Here is a 19374-nt window from a genome sequence, read left to right on the forward strand (position 1 = left end):
TTCAAAGTATTCAAAAGTGAGTTTTTGAGAGAAAATTCAAACACCCATCTTGCCCCAAAAGTGCCGAATTTTCTGAGTACCTTAAGGGCGATTCTAGTTGGTCAATCTTAAGGCGGATCCGGACGTGCTGTGGACTTTCTACGGAGGGACGACACTTGGAGTCCTAAAAGACTTGTTCTTGTTCGGTTCGGGCGCAGCTAGGGAAGGCACGCAACAAAGAGTATGCATCTAAACTATGCTAAATGATTATGTGTAAATAATATGTTTCCTGGGTTAATGGTTGTTTCCGCATGATTTATGTAAATGTCATATGTATCATAACCTAACAAAACCACAGGTCATCTACAGGAGGAATAGGACAGTTAGGTGAAAGATCTAATCGAATGTAATGTCTATACTCCATTAGATGGAGAATGAAAATTTCCCTACTAGGTCATGTCACGTTACACTCAGCGTTCCATGGCAAAACTGTCATACATGTATACAAGGAACCATCTTTCACCCCTAACAAAATCACCGCACAATTTCAACATTGAGCAATAGGGAATAAATCTTCCATCACTTCCATATAATGATCCAATAAACAATGTCCTCCGAGCCATTTGATACGTGCCACAGCTTCGTCGACACCACCATGGTGAATATGTTGATACTTCCATCTATGGAAAGCCACCTAATTCGCAATTATTTTTCTTGCAAATCCCCAATTCTCTTGACCACCTAGGAACAAATCGGCAAGACAACGAAATTCACAATTCCCATCACCCACTACATCGTTCCAATCTTCCACATAATCCAAAATGATGAACGGAGTTCTTTCTAGGTAACGAAACTCTGATATGTCTCTCCGATGGCCATTTATTGACAATAATTCAAAACAACATTAATAATTTTAAATGAAAAGAATTGATACATATATATATATGACAAAAATATTAGGTAAATGATAATCATATCACTACCACGTGCACGGCCACTTCCCCGTCCACGACCTCGACCTCGACCACGACTAGGGTATTCCCATCCACTCAAATTTTGGCGAGTAGTCGGCCGACCTCTACGTGTTAAGTTAGGTTCAAGTTGAATGTAATCGGCCTGATCTGGATGTAAATAGTTATGCATCATGCGTAACATGTGCCGTATCACTACATGGTCGCTAAAAAATACCTCATCAACAAGGGATTGGAAAAACTGAGTATCTTGTGCAGATGGATCTATACACTTGTATGATCTCCATCATTGATTTTAAGTGTCCTCCAAAATGGATGAATATGTTTTCGAGCAAAATACGTTCCCGATTGAACTGCATCAAAAAGATGACACGCACAAGGAAGACCATGGGAGTCCTATAAGCACATCCACACCGTTCATGAACCTCGTGATTGAGCTCCTTCATGCGTGTTTCCTCTGCACCCAAAAGTTTTAAACAATGGTGGGACGTGTGACCACTCAAATGTTAGAATGGAAGACGGGTCCACAATTGGGCGTGGGTACGCATAGAAGCCTCAAGGGTGTTTCTAATCTCTGTGAGTTGTGAGTTGATTGCACGATTTGGAGCTTCCATTATTCTCTTCCTTTTTTCATTCTTGAATCTCTCACCCATGACAACATTGTTACATAACTTTCCGACTTTATCCTCTACATCCTTGTTGATGTGCCACGTACAAACCAAGTGCTTGGAGTTAGGGAAAATTTCTCGAATATGTCTCATAAGGCCTAACTCACGATCTGTGACAATTGCCTTGGGATGTACCTCATTACCAAGCAACAACTTCAGCTTATCTAACACCCACGCGTAGCTATCAGCAGTCTCGTCCCTCATGAATGCATATGCAATGAGAAAGTTCTTGTTACACGGAGTAACACCACATATTTCAAGGAAAGGCATGGCATGTTGTACATATTCGCCTTGTACGTGGAATCCATGCCAATTACCCATGGATATGTACATAACAAATTCACCGATGTAGGATGTGCCATGAAGGCGTGTGTCATGACTTTGTCCTCCTCATGAACCCACTGTGAGTAACCACTCTCTTTAGCAAGATGGAGAAATTGACTTACAACATCTCTTCCTTGAGCATCCATCCTTCTCATCCGATCCCTATAGTTGTATATGTGTCTTCTGTTAGGGTTATCCTCCGGGAATTTCTCTTGGACAGCCGTCAAGATAACATTCGGCTTTGCTTGAGCCGAAGACATATCACGAACAAGTTTCTTTGCTTCTAGACCAAGGCCGCTCATCTGCCGGTTGCCTTCTCGGTACGTAGAAAATTCATGATTATGCATCCCATTTTGTTCAGGACCCAAGCTAATCACCCAACCTTCATTTTCACATGGCACCACTTTAATCTGGAACTTGCAACCGCATGCTTGAGTTTTGGTGTTTGGTCGTTCCGCTATTTCCAAATTCCTTCCTTTGCCCCAATTCCTTTCACCAAGATTGCATCTCAAATACAATTGTCCGCGTTTCCACGAGGACTTCACAAGCATAAAACCATTGCTATTAGCAATGCTTTTAGCCCACTCGAAAGCAACATCATGAGTCGGATATATTTCAGAGGTAACAAATTTTAGATTTTAATTCACACAGTCACTACCAAATTCTTGTAAAGGAACCTGTCAAATAAAATAATAATTATAACAAATATTTAATATTTAATTAAAATATATTAAAATAATTAATAAATTAATCAAATAAATAATTAATATCAATTACAAATTCAATCGAATAAAAGTAAAATAAAATTCTATGTAAAAAATTAATATCACTTTAATCTGGAACCTGCAACCGCATGCTTGAGTTTTGGTGTTTAGTCGTTCCGCTATTTCCAAATTCCTTCCTTTGCCCCAATTCCTTTCACCAAGATTGCATCTCAAATACAATTGTCCGCGTTTCCACAAGGACTTCACAAGCATAAAACCATTGCTATTAGCAATGCTTTTAGCCCACTCGAAAGCAACATCATGAGTCAGATATATTTCAGAGGTAACAAATTTTAGATTTTAATTCACACCGTCACTACCAAAGTCTTGTAAAGGAACCTGACAAATAAAATAATAATAATAATAACAAATTTTTAATTTTTAATTTTTAATTAAAATATATTAAAATAATTAATAAATTAATCAAATAAATAATTAATATCAATTACAAATTCAATCAAATAAAAGTAAAATAAAATTCTATGTAAAAAATTAAAGACTTTTTGGTTTTGAGCTTCTACCATGGTGTAGACTTCTTCGTTTTAAGCTTCTACCATGGTAGAAGCTCAAATAACATAAGTCCACACCATGGTGCGAGCTCAAAACAAAAAAGTCTAACTAATTTTTTTCGAAATAATTTTTTCAAATGTGGAGGGAAAAATTACAGACAATTATTTAATATCATTAATAAAATAAAAATAGATTTACATTTCTTTTTTAGCATTGAGACTTCTGCGTTTTAGGTTCATGTCATGGTAGAGACTTCTTCGTTTTAAGCGCCCACCATAGTAGAAGCTTAAACAATAGAAGTCTCCACCATGGTGCGAACTTAAAACGAAAAAGTCTAACTAATTTATTTCCTGAATAATTATTTCAATTCACCACTTAATTACCAAAACTATTCCGTATTTAATATTAGTAATTTAATAAAAAAATAGAATTACATATTTTTTTTAGCATGAGGACTTCTACGTTTTAAGCTGCCACCATGGTGTAGACTTCTTTGTTTTAAGCGTCCACCATGGTGGATGCTTAAAATGAAGAAGCCTCTGTAAGTTTTGGCAGACAAAAAAAAATTACCTCTTGGGATGACGTGGATGTTCCCGGATGACTGGTACATGTAAGAATTTTGACGCATTTTTTCGCCGGAGATTTGCTTCGCTGGAAAAAGTGCTCGGTAGAGCCGCCGGATTTCGGATCACCGGAATTTTTGGTCGTCGGAATTTCTGTCGGAGGTCCGGCCTGAGTTGTGATTGCCGGAATGATGTAAGGTTGAAGGTGGGTTGTATGGTTGGAGGTAGATGGTGAGTGAAAGTAAGGTGAAAGGTAAAAAAAAAATGAAGGCGTAAGTATAGGGAGGTGTAGTTGTGACATTTACTAGGGAGGGTGAGTATTTATGGGACGGAGTTCAGTAAGCCCCTTTATATTTTTGGGATGTAGATTACTATGCACATGGTTGGAATTTGGAAAAACACATTCATCCCTTCTTCCTAATTCTCATCCAAGTAGCCAACTTTCAGAAAAATCTTTATCTCCAACTTAATTTCATACTTCAATAATTTCCTTATCAAATTTCGTTTTCATTGTTACCATAAAATTGATAATTAAACCGTTGTTTCTCGATCTCCCTAATTTCCCTACATATACAATTTACAAGAACTTTCATTTTCACAAATAAAAATACAAGCTTAAATTGATTGCTACAAAACATGTACGGAGGGCTACACATTTTAAGTGATTTCATTACTATCTTTTTTAATCCTATCACTTTGGCAAATTTTTATGATCAAGTAAATGTTTTTTATTTAATAAAAATTAGATATTTGATTAAAGTAATGAATAGAGGACCCCGTCTTAAAAAATTACACTGGGTTCTATTATCGTGGCGGAATCGTAGCCCAGTCCCTGTTAGTACTTTGTATATACTTCGTATATCATTGTATTTGTATACGAAGAAATAGATTTAGTGCATTTTAGTGGTTAACATTTTATTGTAATTATTGTAAAATTATCCTTTAATTAAGTGAGACTATCATAATAATTTTAATTTTTTAATAAACAAATTAATTCATTGATAAAAATTAATACGACATCTACATAAAGATTTAAATCTAACAAATACATACTAATCGAATCAAATAAAAACTTCCTTTCACCATAGCTGCTAACGTAGTATATCAAACATTATGTATACTCTCTTTTATATCGTTGTGATTTACAGCCTTCATTGACGAGGGGGTATATAGATCTGTTTCTTTGGTAAAGATTTATACGAGATCGAAGAGGATGTCAAGCTTTCGACTACAATCAGACGAATTAAACGGAAATCATATTTTTCACGGCTACAATAGATCTATAGACTATCATAATAATTTACTTTACGACTTTCCGTATATATTTGCTCCAAATAGATAATAAGTTATAATTTCTAATTAAAGAAGAGAAAAGTCGCTCCATCTCACAATTATATATGTTTGATACTTGAGTTGAAACAACTACCCACCTTTTGTAGGTGGGTTCACAATTATATATGTACTCCCTCCATTTTTTTTTTTTGTTACGTTTGGACTTTTGCACGTTTAATAACGTATAATAAAGATTCTTTTTCTTTTTTATTAAGAATATAAACCCAAGTAAAACCTCAATTCACTAATCATTACAACAACCAATAAGATTGTTTTATTCATCAAAATGAACCAATGAAGGAAAAGCACAAAGATTGCTAACTTAAAATACTTGGAAAATTGTAAAGAAATTTAATGAGTTGAGAAAATTGGATCAAATAAAATTAAAAGATGGCACAAAAAATAATAGTATAATAAGTTTATAAAATGAAAGATTATGTCACGTAACAAAAAAAAAAAAAACGGATGGAGTAGTATGTAATATGAAGTATATTGTCTCGAAATCAGGTCATACAAGATTTTTACATTACATGCATCTGTTACTCCTAATTCTATATATGTTTGATACTCGAATCAGTTTGACCGACACAGAGCTTAATGCAATGTAATTGACTTATTATTTAATTTGATGGTAGTTGATATTGGAGTATTTTTTTAATATAGATAGTGGAAAATGTGTGAATTTTTTAAAGGGGTAGTGAAAAATTACTATTTTTTAATGTTTTTTTAGGGATTAAGGATATAGGTGGGGTTCATGGGTAATTATAATATTAATAAAAATTTATCATTTATAGAAACAATACGAGTAATTCGTGACGACTTTATAAACAAAGCGGTGCGAATATTTCGGGACATATGGAGTACCGACCAGGGCCTAGGTACTCCTATCATTTAAGTATGGGCATGTATTAGCACTTGTTAATTTAATTAGGAACCCAATTAATGGAAATAGAAAAAGTATAATCTAACTTCTCTGCGCCTCACACAATAATAGAAAAAGGGATTTATAGCAAGGTACCGGATTCTATATTTTTATTGTGTTTAAAATAGGCAGTAATTAACATTCTTTGTTTTTAGATTGTGGTTTTGGATAATGGGATCACAAATTCTTATTTACATGAGGTGTACGATAAATATTGTACACCGAAGTTAAAGTTGACGTAAAATGCTTAAAAGTCACCATTATATATGTAAAAGTTATCTACTTTTTAGTAATAAATTTTTTTATTTTAATCAAAAATATTTATTTAAAATCACTAATAATGTATAAAATTAATCATTTAACACGTTAAAATGTTTATCTACTAACTTTTTTTTTAATAGTATAAAAGTTAGAGAAAACTGAGTAAAAGTTAGAGAAAACTGAATTAAAGTTATGTTGGTGCACAATAAATTTATTGTACAACTTGTGTACGCAAGACCTTTTGTAATTGGATCCTCCGTTTTAGAATACTTGCGCTATTTTAAATTTTTTGTGCTGTGCATACATTTAATTTTAACCATATTTTCTTACTAATATATAAAAATCAAATGCATTGTGTAATATGTTGTTAGATTAGTCTTGACGTTTATTTTTCAAATATCAAATCATACGGTTTTTACTAATATAAAATTACGTATATTTGCGACCAAATTAGTGCATTGGCAAATATGTTAGTTCAACTGTTGCAAGTATTTTGGAAAGGATGGAGTATATTTGAATGATTTGACATTTTGACATGATGTAACATATGGATTATTTAATTTTAAAATGCTTCATGATTCAAATCTTAACACTCTTCTTACTTGTGAGATTCGATGTAGGTTTATATGGTTTGACAGTTATTAGGAGGAGAGAGACAGAGCCTACTTCACAAAAGCATATGTAGGAGACTTGTAATACCCCGAAATTTTAAACTCGATTTATTAAAATTAAAAATATTTATTAACTTGAGTTCGTTTTAAATAAATTACGAATAATCGAATTTCGTTATTTTAATCGTTTTTACGATTTATTTTAAACGATAAATTTATAAACTGAAATTATTTATTTTTCGAACATTTCTATTTTTAGCAATTTCTAAAAAGTACAAACAATTTCTGAATTTTGCCAAAATTGTGAATTTATTAAAAAAAAAAAGGAAAATTCATTTTCTGCTTTATTTCCTTGCTCCCCACGCACAAACCAGGAAGTCAAAACTTCCTCTCCTTCCCTCAAATCAGTCCCCATACATTTGCTTGAGCCCCAAGGCCTTCCCCCTTCTAGAATCCTTCCCCAAAATTTACAAATTCCTTCAATTTCTGATACATTTCAATACCAAAATCAATTCACAAAACTGAGAAAATCATTCCCCCCTTATTTCCCCAATTGCTCGAACCACCACTACCACCACCAACAACAACCACCGTACACCACCATTATCACCACCAGTCGCAACACCCTCAACCACCCTAACCACCTTCGCCCTCCAACACCACCGCACGCACCACCTCCTTCCCTCTCCTTCCCCTCGTCACACTCCCCTGCTCTCTCCCCTGCTTCTCTCCTTCGCCGAGCCACCAGGGCCACAACCACCACACCCCCATCACCACCTCGTTCCTCCGATAACCACCAGCAACCACGTCCGCCCTACTCCCGCCCAAAACCAACCGAAAAGCCTCACAAAACTCCTCGGTGTTTCGCCCCAACCGTGCCCTTTCTCCTTTTTTCTCGTCGTTCGGACACCCCAGACCAACCACCAAACCGTCGCAACCCTTCTGCGACGCCCAGCCATCCGCCGCTCCATCTCCTCGCAGCTCCCCCTCCCCTTCGTGCCTCCCCTGTTTCGGCCCCCCCCCTCCCCTGTTTCGTATTTCTTTTTCCCATAAATCCAAAACTAACGTTTTAAGTTAAACTCAAAAATTTAAAGTTGGGCCAAACCATTTTGGGCTTTGGGTAAGACCAGATCTGAGCTTTCATATTTTTAATTTGGCCATAGTTATGTTTTAATAAGTTTTTATAATCTAATTAATTACTAATAAAATTATTGATTATTTTTCAAGTAGAAAAATGTATATATATATTTAATTTTCGATTTTCTAAAATAAAGTTACTAGCTTGCATTAATAAAAATGAAATTTAAATAATATTTCCATGAAAATTTTATTTATAAAAATTTCTATGTATTTTGATCTAAAATTTGATTAATAATAATAATTCGTTAAATTTCGAGATTATATTTTATTAAAATTCGTTATTTATAAATTCATTACTTATAAAATTTATGATTTATAAAATATTGATTTTATAATTATTTATCGATCTAGTACTAATTCAATAATTTATTATTTTGAAAGAAATTGGACTCGGAGCTCAGGATGAACGAACCAACGAAAATTCTTAGCAAATCGTGGAAGTGAGGTAACGGCTATTGCTAGTACCCGCAATCCCCATATAAATATGATTTATGAAATTATGACGTTATGATTGAATTTATGAATTAAATGTTTTGATGTGTTTTATGGATTGTGGGATGAAATATGATTTGATTGAATTGTTTCCTATAATATGATTTGATTTAGTTTTCGCATAAAATTATATTTATGCAATGCTATGAAAGAATTGATATTTTATTGATCCCAGGATCAAAATGATGTTTTATGAGTTAAATGAGTTATGTTATTTCAACTGAAATACAAGACAAGGCTTAGTAAAATACATAAAACATGATAAATGAAATTGAAAGACCTGGTTTGTCTGGCGGTATATAAACTACTATCTTCCTATCTATCGGTCATGCATGCACCACGGACACCTGTCCACCCATGGATTACGAGCCCAGGCTCCCATGGTTTATGAGCCCAGGCTCAGGGCCCAGGCCCATGTTACGATGATGAGCTCAGGCTCTTATGGGCCCAGGCCCAGTGGAGAATTCCTTCACGGTTCGTACTTGCCGACAACTAGCATGTTAATTAAAAGTTTATGAATGACGTTTTCATTAAAAGTTTATGAATGAATTAAATATGATGTTTTATTAAATGTTTTACCCATTCTATTCTCCCTGTGTTATTAAATAAAATGAATTGAAATGAATTTACGCTGCTAGAATAGTTCGTTACTGAGTCTTCGGCTCACCGTTTTGTTTTCTGTTTTAGGTACTGATGGGGACGATGGACACGAGTAGTGGCGAGGAATTTCACGTTAATATTATCCACCTAGTTTATGGTTACAGTTCTAATAGTTTAATAGTTTTAATTAAAGACTTTTGGTAAGTTATGTACTTTCATTTTGGTATTATAAAGGATTTTATATATATATATATATATATATATATATATATATATATATATATATATATATATATATATATATATATATATATATATATATATATATATATATATATATTGGAGTATTTAATAGCAAATGATTGATGTTTGCCTTGTAATTTCCAAAAAGGAAGTTACGGCAGGTAATGTCCCGACCAATTAGGTTATTTCCGCTGCTAATTATGCTTTAATAATTGAATTAGAGGTCGGGGTGTTACAAGACTTCACCTTAAAAGCAATAAGTTATGGAGTACTCAACCCTTAATTAGCCTTGTCAAACAAATACCCCTCTTCTTAATTTTATCGATCAACGTGAGATATTCTATCACACGTGATGCTTTATTGATCAGATCTTAACACACAGTAGCGGATCCAGAAATTCGAGATAGTGGGGTAACTACTTAAAAATTGATGAAACTTTTACTAAAATTGTGTAATTTTTTTAAAAAAAATTGAAATTTTAACTATAAAAAGAGAAGAAAAAAAAAATTCAAGTGGTGTCAACTGTCAAGGACCCCACAAAGTGGTCCGTGGCTCCGCCACTGTTAACATATACGTAGAAGTGTGATGTATAGATCATTAATTCGAGCATGATGATCATTAAGCAACATGCATGGCATCTATTGTGAAACAGATAAGTATTATATTCAACGTGCATATTTGTTATCATTAAATATAATTAATTAAGAGATAAGAAATAAAGGAGAACATTAAGAAACTTTCCTGGCGATGGAAAACTCGTAAGTGATGGGTGTAGTGTGAGGAAAATAATGTATACTGTATAGAGGACAAGAAGCACCTCTTGTAGCAAAGTAATGTTAGTAGTGATACCACGTAACAATATAGCACCCAAGCCAGCAAAGAAGAATGGAATCCAAGTGCCACTTAAAATAGTAATGACCTTTACCAAATGAAAACCCACTGCCAAATGAGTGTAACCCATATTTAATTTGCTTCTACAAGCTATATATATACATATATAATATATTTGTTCTTCGTTTAATGAATTCTTTATTAAAATAAAAAAAAATAAAAAAATATGGGGTCTTTGTTTGATCTGTTTTTTGTTGCTTCAATGCCTATATTGAAGGTTCTTTTGATTACTGCCTTAGGCTTATTTCTTGCTCTTAATCGAATCGATGTATTGGGAGAGACAGCCACACATGAACTCAACAAAGTACGTCCTTGTTCTTTCATCTATGTATAATCTTTTTTTCCTTCTTAGTTATATTAGTTACCGATCCTCCTTTGTTTGTTAATTTAGGTCGTGTTTTATGTTTTTGGACCTGCACTAGTAGGTAGCAACTTGGCTAAGACAGTCACCATTAAAAGCTTTCTTACCTTGTAAGTATTTTCTTACTTCCATCCTTTCCCATTTTGTTTCGTTATTTTATTCCTTGTTAAAAATACTCCGTTACACTACGTACGTAGTTGTTTCAAGTTATAAATGTACTCTATAGTTGAATCAATTCTCTTTTTTGTTTGGTGTTTTATGATAACAGATGGTTTATGTTAGTGAATGTCCTGCTTACATTTCTGTTGGGATCAGCAATGGGTTGGATACTTGCTAAACTTACAAAACCTCCAAAGCACGTAAAAGGCCTCATTTTGGCTTCTTGTTCTTCTGGTAATTTCTCTCGTCTTAATTACATAATTCCTACATTTTTGTTTGAAAACAAACTGTACTCCATTTGTTTCATAATACTCCTCACTTTTGCATTATGTGCAGTCTCCTTCCTCCATTTGTTCCTCGATCACTTTTCTATTATGTGGGTCTCCAATGTATTACGTTGACAACGAGATGAGCTTTTGCGTTACTTTGCTTAATTTGTATGTAAATGCATGTTTCTCTTTACTTTTGCCTTTATCACTTCACTGTACAACAAATTTAATTCGTATTCATACTCGTATATGATTTTCTTTTCTACGGTATTAATAGTCAGCTTTTGGTTTTTTGTTTTATGATTTTGAAAGTCATATGATATGATTGACTTAAGAACTAAAAGTTACTCAAAGTATACCTAATAGATATGAAGTATATTAATTTTCAAAACTGACAACAAAAAAATTGAAATATATTTTTTGTAGTTTTCATATTTTTTATTTTCTAAGATTCAGAAAACTGGAAATAAAATAAACGATAACGAAGAGGCCCTTATTTGCTACCGTTGTTTATAAGTTGTAATTTTAGTATCTTTTTTCTCCACCGAGTATAGAGTGGTTTTGAGAGTTTAATAATTCATCAGTAATCAAGCATTTTTACGTTACTCCTCTGCTTCTTTAAAGATTCTTGTTATCATAAAATCTCTATGCATGCGAAAAGGGGAAAAAGGAATCTTATCATCATATTCAAATTTAGTAAAAAGAATTAGCCCACAGCAATTGCCCAATTTCAAAGATAGTTGAAAACAGGGCGGCGATAGCCCAATATGTCTTTTGCCCTGCCAAATATAAGTTGTTGTGTACTGGTAGCTTTTGTTTCTTTTTTGTGAATGATCGAGCCACAAGGGAAGTACAAATCAAATGGGGTAGGAGATTTGAGTTGAGATAAGTTGCATACACAAATGACAAATGCCATTGAAATGTTGCGTGTGCATTACACAAGCAACTTTAGACAGACCTCATATATACAAGTTAATTACAGTCGATCTGAAACAGGAAACCTTGGGAATATGCCTATCATCATTCTCCCCGCAATGTGCAAAGAGAAAGGTAGTCCGTTTGGAGCAGCTGATGTATGCGAGCGCTATGGTCTGGCTTATGCTTCACTTTCCATGGCGGTATATTACTACATTCGAGGGGATACTAAACCCAGAATATTATATATTGTAGTCGATTGATTGATTAACAAAGAAGCTCCTGATGTTTATGTATTTTGATTTTTGACAAATATTTCAGATTGGGTCCGTATACTTTTGGCTATATGCTTACAACATTGTTAGGATCTCTTCCAAGGAAGCAATAGCTAACACTGGTGTGATTGCCGAAACATTTGTACTGAATGTCCAGCCAGAAACAGAACCACCCTTACAGTCTTCAGAGTTTTCTCTTCAAGTTCCGCGCCTTTTCAACATTTTTCTTTTGGCTAATCCTTATCTCATGATTCCATCATATAAGAGACTGAGATTAATTCTTGTTAACGTAACAGATTAAATCATCATCCAGGATAAAACAATGCTTAAGGATCATCTCCCAAGAATTCAACCTTAAGGCGGTATTAGCACCTTCAACTATAGGAGCGGTATGTATAATGTATAATTTATCATCTTAATTTGAACTGTATATCAAGTAATTTGATATGCTACTGATGAACACCGATCTTACCCTTTTTTTCCTTCAATTTTGATTTAGATGGTTGGATTTATTATTGGGACGATATCTCCACTTCGTAAGCTTCTAATGGACAATGTTGCTACTCTCCATGTTGTTGGAGACACAAGTTTCATGATTGGGTATGTAAGCTAAGAATACTTGCTCTGCCACCTTTACAGAAACAGTTATGGTTTTTTCTTGTTTTTGTTAACAATTTTGAATAATGTTGTACTTGATTCACAGAGATGCGGCCATCCCATGTACTACCTTAATTCTCGGAGCCAACCTTCTGAGAGGTAACCTCATACTTGATGTAAAAACTTGCTTTGTAGGTAACTTGGTAAGTTTTTCATAAAGAAAATTGGTTTTTTTGTTTCAGGTTTAAAGGGATCAGGAATTCAAGTTAGTGCAGTTATGGGAATAATCGCAGTTCGGTACATTTTCCTACCAGTGCTGGGCATTCTTATCGTCAAGGGAGCTGTTGTAGCTGGCTTTGTCCAATCTCATGATATATTCTTTCAGTTTGTTCTTCTCCTTCAATATGCCCTCCCACCGGCAGTGAGCATCGGTATGCAACAAACAATGTCATTAATTATCATCTTACCATTAATCATTAATTTCATTATGCTCTGGATTACAGTTATTCAGTATAACAAACTCTGTAAACTCTAATGATGGGTTTTTGAAGCTCACTACAGGAACAGTGACAGAACTGTTTGGAGCAGGTCAGAAAGAATGTTCAGTCATCATGCTATGGACTAATGTTTTAGCACCAGTTACACTCACTCTTTGGTGCACCTTCTTCCTCTGGTTTCTGTCTTAACCAGTCATGACGCTTTTCAGAACTGAATCGCTTTCTCTTTAAACAACTTACAGCGCCTGACTAGTGGAAGTATGAAACTATGTACTAATGCACTAGGCATTTCTTAGAACCTGCAGGAGAGTGGATACCATAATACAGAAAGTAATATCAAGATAACTCCAGCAAAATATATTACTACACCATTTTGATACCTCTACCTTAGTAATAAGCATTTGGATGCTCAATTGTATTAATAGTACAATGCTTTGACATCACAAAAATGATAAACTGACAAATATTTTAAGACATGAGTAAATAACATTTTCATTTATAACTTTTGTTCAAATTAATGATACAATATTGGTATGGATGACAATGAAGGGCTGAAGGTTACAACAAAGGGCGGGTGCAGTGTCTAATGTACATATATGATACTATATACAATCAACACAAAACAGAATGATTTAAAGAATTTTCAGCTCAAGATTGGCATGGCCAACCCTTTCTTTGTGCCTTTCAAACAAGTCTTGTAGCGCCTCAACATACTGGCTATGAACTTCCGAGATCTGCAAAAACGTGGAAGAAATTATCTGATTTCTGTTAAGTGTAAGTTAAGTACATGATGATATTATATGGAATTTGATGGACAACATATATTGAACTCAATTTTTCAACAAGGACTCAAATCACCCTAACTCAATCAAATGTGAATAACACTTTATTTCGTAACAATACAGGATAATTAGAAATTCAAAGCATAAGTAACATTCTCGCAACCACGTTTATCAAACTTCGCATATTATTAGTAAACATTGCTAAATTGGTCACAGTTGTTGAACGGAAGCAAAAGGCAGAGATGAGCCACAGATGATTTGCCAATGCAGTAGAATCCATACCTCATCCATGGTGGGCTGTGGATTTTGTTTGACATCGATTGGTCGACCAACCACAACATGCATTGGAACCCGATTAGGCAATGGAGATCTGCAAATAAATATAAGCTTGATTACGTAAAAACAGAGCCAAATATTAAACCCACAAAATAGTTTTACACCAGTGTTTATAAAAGTCCCAGCCAACCATCCACGGCGAGATATTTAACAATGAACTACGTAATGTTTCATTGAAGTTAGTTCTTCCTCAAAAACGATGATGTTCAAATTCCTGACAAACATCTTCTGCTTCCCAACATCCATACAGCAGTTCCTACTTCTAGTTCAAGAGATATCATTTGCAATGTACATCCAAAATTTGAACTCTGGATAATAATACTTCATCGCTTAACTATCTAAAACATCAACTTATTACTTGCCATATACTCCAACCAAAATGGGCTGATCTAATTCTTTGTTTTAGGTCCTCATCCCCAGGAATTCTAACTCAAGTCAAGACAATCACCTACTAAACCTTTTAACATTCAGACAGAGCGTTTCCCGGAGCTATTGTCACATCTTTGTCAATGGTGAATGTTGACATGCTACTATACTGGCTTATAAGTGTGCAAGTAAAATTATCTCATGTCAATATGCATAACTCTGAGTCTCTGACATACTTCTTTCCGTTCCCCTTCGTGTTTTTCAGGCTTATCACTCTCTACAATCGCTAAAAGAAGCAAGCAACATCTGATTTAAAGTTAGGACAGAGGTCCCCTCTATCCCTTTCATCATCCAAGAATGTTGGGAAAATATAGAGAACAGGATGCAGGTTTTCCTCAAAGAATTTCCTTCTACAGCTAGAAAAGAAGCCTGGGACAACAAAATCGTGAATTTGGAAAGGAAGAAGACAAAATAAGAGTAATCCTGAACCACTAATGAGTCCCTTTTGGAGCGGGTGAGGGCCATTGACCCAAAATTGAAATGTTCTTAACATAAGAATTCCCATTCAACTAAAAAGATCCAACTATCAAAATTTAAAACATACCCAAAAACTCCCCAGAAAAATATGGGGGTGAACCGTAAAGCTCTAGCGAATTGCAAGAACAATTTTCCACTGGGCTTCCACCACTTATAGACGTCTGACTGCAGATAAAGAAAGAATGTAGACGATACATTACTAAGTTATCACAGATCATATAAGAAGCTGACAAAAATTATCTTTCTCATAAAACCTCATCTGAAACTTTTAGCAAAGCACACAGTTAACGAACAGCACAGTACCTGACCGAAGCTGAAAACTGGAACCAATGGGCAGCCCATTTCCAAAGCTAGGCGAACAAATCCTTTCCTGTTCCTAACAAAAATCACCTTCAACAACAAAGAATAACCAAGAGTAAGCTTTCACTGGTATTTCTAGCCTCTGCAAATCCATCAAGCAACAAGTGCATCGGAATGGAAAGGCGTAAAAATAAGCTTGTCAGGTTACTAAAAGGAGTGGGTTGTCCTTCAATATACTTTGGACATGACAAGTTGACAACTCCACAACCAGGATTACAAAAAACAATCAGATAATCTACATAACGTACCTCAGAGCCATGCTCCATATGGAACGTCTCTTGTACTCCACCAGGCACTATGATACAACTGTAACCTGAAGCCAGACGAGATTTAAAATTCTTTCTAGTTGCTGGAGATAGACCCAACCATGTCCATATATGCCTCAAAAATGGAGTGTAGAATATCTAGTCATCAGAAAGAGGTAAGACTAATGATAAGAGAGAAAAATAGGAGGTCAAAAAAGTTAGGACTTAGGCATTTAGGACTTACAGCAGTACTAGCAAGGACGTTAATTTTCGAGAAAGGCAGAAAACCTGTAAGATCAGCAAGAGCAACAACACCAATTGGCAACACCGAATGAGGCTCATAGCCAAAAACTGCATATAGCAAGGCACAGAACTTTAGTTTAGTGCCTTAAAAAGGATAACTGTGTTGCACATGCAACAACCTAAATCCAGCAATACAGCATACCTAATATCCCGAATGGACCATAACAACCATCTTAAAGTGTACATAAGTGGTTAAGGAACAAAATCAATGAAAAGTCAAAACCTTCTCTTTTCTGTATGAAATCTAATATACTCTAGACTGGTAGGATTACAAAACTTTCCGGGCATCTAATACTCTAGACTGGTAGGATTACGAAACTTTCCGAGCATCTAATATACTCTAGACTGGTAGGATTACAAAACTTTCCGGGCAGCATCAGTTCTAGTCAATGATCACCTTATTCTGAACATATACAAGCACATGAGTTCATACACTGAGAATGAATACCTCTCAATTCCGGATCCCCCCCCCCCCCCCACCAAGGCCCCCAAACAACAAGCAGACATTATGGCATTATCTTATTTCGATCCACCACATATCCCTATGTTGATTAAGTGCAAAATAGCAAAACTTGACCATTTTTAGATACTTGATTTCCAAAAATAAACTGTATCCTTGTTCATCCAAACGATTTCAGTTATAATTGTATCATTCCACAGTTCCTTAATCTGTTTGTAAATTTGGCAAATAGAAAGTAAAATAGAAAACATTACCATGAGGTCGATTTGGATCAAGAGCCTTGTAATCCTCAACGTGAATTGTCATCGGGAAATAACCACAAGCGTGCTTACATATATACCTGCAATATCCAAATTTCATCAAATTCCACAAAAATTTCAGCTCAAACACTCCAAACTGAAATTAAATTGAAGCAAAACTAACAACTTACCTAGCTAATTTACGGCCAAATTTGTCCTTTTCGTCAATCGGTATCACTATAAATATCAACAGCACACAACAAACCCTAACAATTAAAAAAAACAAAAAGTTTTGATTTTGAAGAGAGGAAAAAAAGTCAAAATCAAGAGAGAGAATTAAAGAAATACGAACGTTAAGGCTTTAGGAAGAGAGAGAAAGAAGAAACATGAGATAACAATGGCGACATTGAAGTGAATAGCACCAAGCCAAATAGCGACAGCGAGAACCGAGTGAAAGGCTGAGTCTTGTTTTCCGGTGAACGTTGTAATCTCCGGCGGTGGAGACGAAGGCGGAGTCGACGAGGTGAGTGAATTCTCTCTCCTCCTCTCTGACACCTCCATTATTTTTAGTCCTTAAAACAAAGTGAAAAGTTTTTAAAAATGAAGAGTGTAAGATGTAGAAAGTTCAAAGTTTGGGTGAAAGTGAAAGGATATGATTCATTCATATGAATAGGGATGTTTGTTTGTATTTATAGAGTTTGGTGGGACGCAAGTTCAACGATGGTGCTCATGATCTATTCATGGGAGGAGTTGCCACGTGACGTCTATCATATTAGCACCTAACTAGTTTTTAGGCCCGGGCGATGCCCCGGGTTACTACATTAATAACATTAACGTTTACTTATATAATTTTGTAATTTGTAATGACAACATGAAACATGTAATAGCTTAGTGGTAAAAGCTTTATCCTTTAAACTCAAGGTCATGAGTTCAAACCTTACACAAACTATGTTTGCCATTTTTTTTATGTAGATGAATATTACATGGAGAGAACGACCCATAAGCAGAGCGCCACGTGTCACGTATACTTTCTTGTAAACGCCTTTTAATATATAGTATAGATAGATATGATATATTATTAGTAGATCAAATATACTTACCAACTTTATTCGACCAAATATTCATTAAAAAATGGCATACTACACCCTCTTAACTGAATTGACCCATTTAAAAATTTATCTTATTCATCAACTTTTAAATCGAACTTAATATAAATCGTAAAATCCAAAATTAAAATTTTACTAAGTTATATGTATGTCTATGCTCACCTGTCTTATCTTGTTATATCACAAATTAATGTTATCGTAATATCTAGTTTTGCATGGACATAATATGAAGCATATCAGTTGCGTTCACATATAATCCGTATGTCGTAGTAATTCCATTTAATGTTTACTAGTTACTAATACATAAATTATAAAATATATTTTTTTAGTTTATCAATAATATATTTTAAAAATATACTTCGTAATAAGGTGTTGAACTGAAGTATATCCTCCGTATAATTTATTTGTTTAATTAGGAAGGGGAAAAGAGCCAGAAAATATTTTAATATGTTCATATCAACAGAATCTTTAGATTTATAGTGAAAATCAATAATACTTTTTCCTTAATTTAAGTATTTTAATTATTATTTTCTAATTTAAAGAGAGGCGAATCAATGAGTAACATTTGTCATCACCACATTGATTTCCTCTCTTTTAGTATAATATATAGATAATTTAAGGTGACTGAAATTGCTTACCAAACAAACCCTAAGTTAATCTTACCAAAATATACTTAAAAATAGTCGAGTGTTTCGAGATAATACTCTTTCTAATCCTAGCTGGATTAGCCAACGAGATTGGCTCAAATGAGGGTAGCAAAGTTTGGGCTTTGGATTTTGTGATGTTGATGTCTGATGATTAAGGCCCATTATTTGACGTGTAGGGTTTGGCTATTTTGGTTTCTTGGGCTATTAAAAAGTGAACGGACCTCAGAAAATGAGTAAATAGATCTGCAGGTCCCTAAACTTTGCCAAAAGGAGCAGTTAGGTCCCTCAAGTTTCAAAAGGAGCATTTAGGTCCCTGCGTTTGGATGGAATCCGCTGCTTTTTGTTTTCCGTCACTAACGTCCGTTAAAATGCATTTAAATTAAAAGGAAACTAAATAAAAGGCACTAAACGACAAAAAAACAGTTACATTTACCATTTACCAATAATTAAATAAAGGGAAATTCATTTCAGTTAGCTTTTTACAAAAATATAGCCGTAGAGGCTCTCAAAAAACAGAGTATTTAACATTCCATGGCAAATAAAACACTTAAAAATTTTGTAGAACGTGAATTATGAATTTTGTTACAATTTACAATTAGACGTTGCACTTACCGATATGTCCAGTATTTCATGCTCCTGAATCTAATTT

At 34.5% G+C, this 19374-nt stretch overlaps 2 protein-coding genes across 3 annotated transcripts; one reads left to right on the forward strand and one right to left on the reverse strand.

The window, feature by feature from the left end:
• Window positions 1–10437: 10437 nt before the first annotated feature.
• Window positions 10438–13681, forward strand: LOC110789207 (protein PIN-LIKES 3). The gene is made up of 10 exons (XM_056839291.1): window positions 10438–10575; window positions 10663–10742; window positions 10901–11025; window positions 12057–12178; window positions 12297–12452; window positions 12547–12639; window positions 12750–12850; window positions 12954–13006; window positions 13090–13278; window positions 13409–13681. The coding sequence occupies exons 1-10, from the start codon at window positions 10438–10440 to the stop codon at window positions 13531–13533; spliced, it is 1182 nt and encodes a 393-aa protein (XP_056695269.1). The 3' UTR covers window positions 13534–13681.
• Window positions 13682–13810: 129 nt separating this feature from the next.
• Window positions 13811–17638, reverse strand: LOC110789195 (diacylglycerol O-acyltransferase 2D). Of its 2 annotated transcripts, none has more exons than XM_056840513.1 (9): window positions 17325–17638; window positions 17164–17238; window positions 16988–17073; window positions 16215–16258; window positions 15974–16129; window positions 15669–15755; window positions 15433–15530; window positions 14409–14496; window positions 13811–14078 (listed from the first exon to the last, which is right to left on the reverse strand). In XM_056840513.1, exons 1-9 carry the CDS (start codon window positions 17531–17533, stop codon window positions 13977–13979), a joined length of 945 nt encoding a protein of 314 aa, XP_056696491.1. In that variant the 5' UTR covers window positions 17534–17638; the 3' UTR covers window positions 13811–13976. The 2 variants fall into 2 exon arrangements, with proteins under 2 accessions (XP_056696491.1, XP_056696490.1); XM_056840512.1 differs by having other exon boundaries at window positions 16215–16321; window positions 17325–17635.
• Between the last annotated feature and the right edge of the window lie 1736 nt (window positions 17639–19374).

Source organism: Spinacia oleracea, chromosome 3 (assembly GCF_020520425.1).
Source record: "Spinacia oleracea cultivar Varoflay chromosome 3, BTI_SOV_V1, whole genome shotgun sequence".
Taxonomy (NCBI): Eukaryota; Viridiplantae; Streptophyta; class Magnoliopsida; order Caryophyllales; family Amaranthaceae; genus Spinacia; species Spinacia oleracea.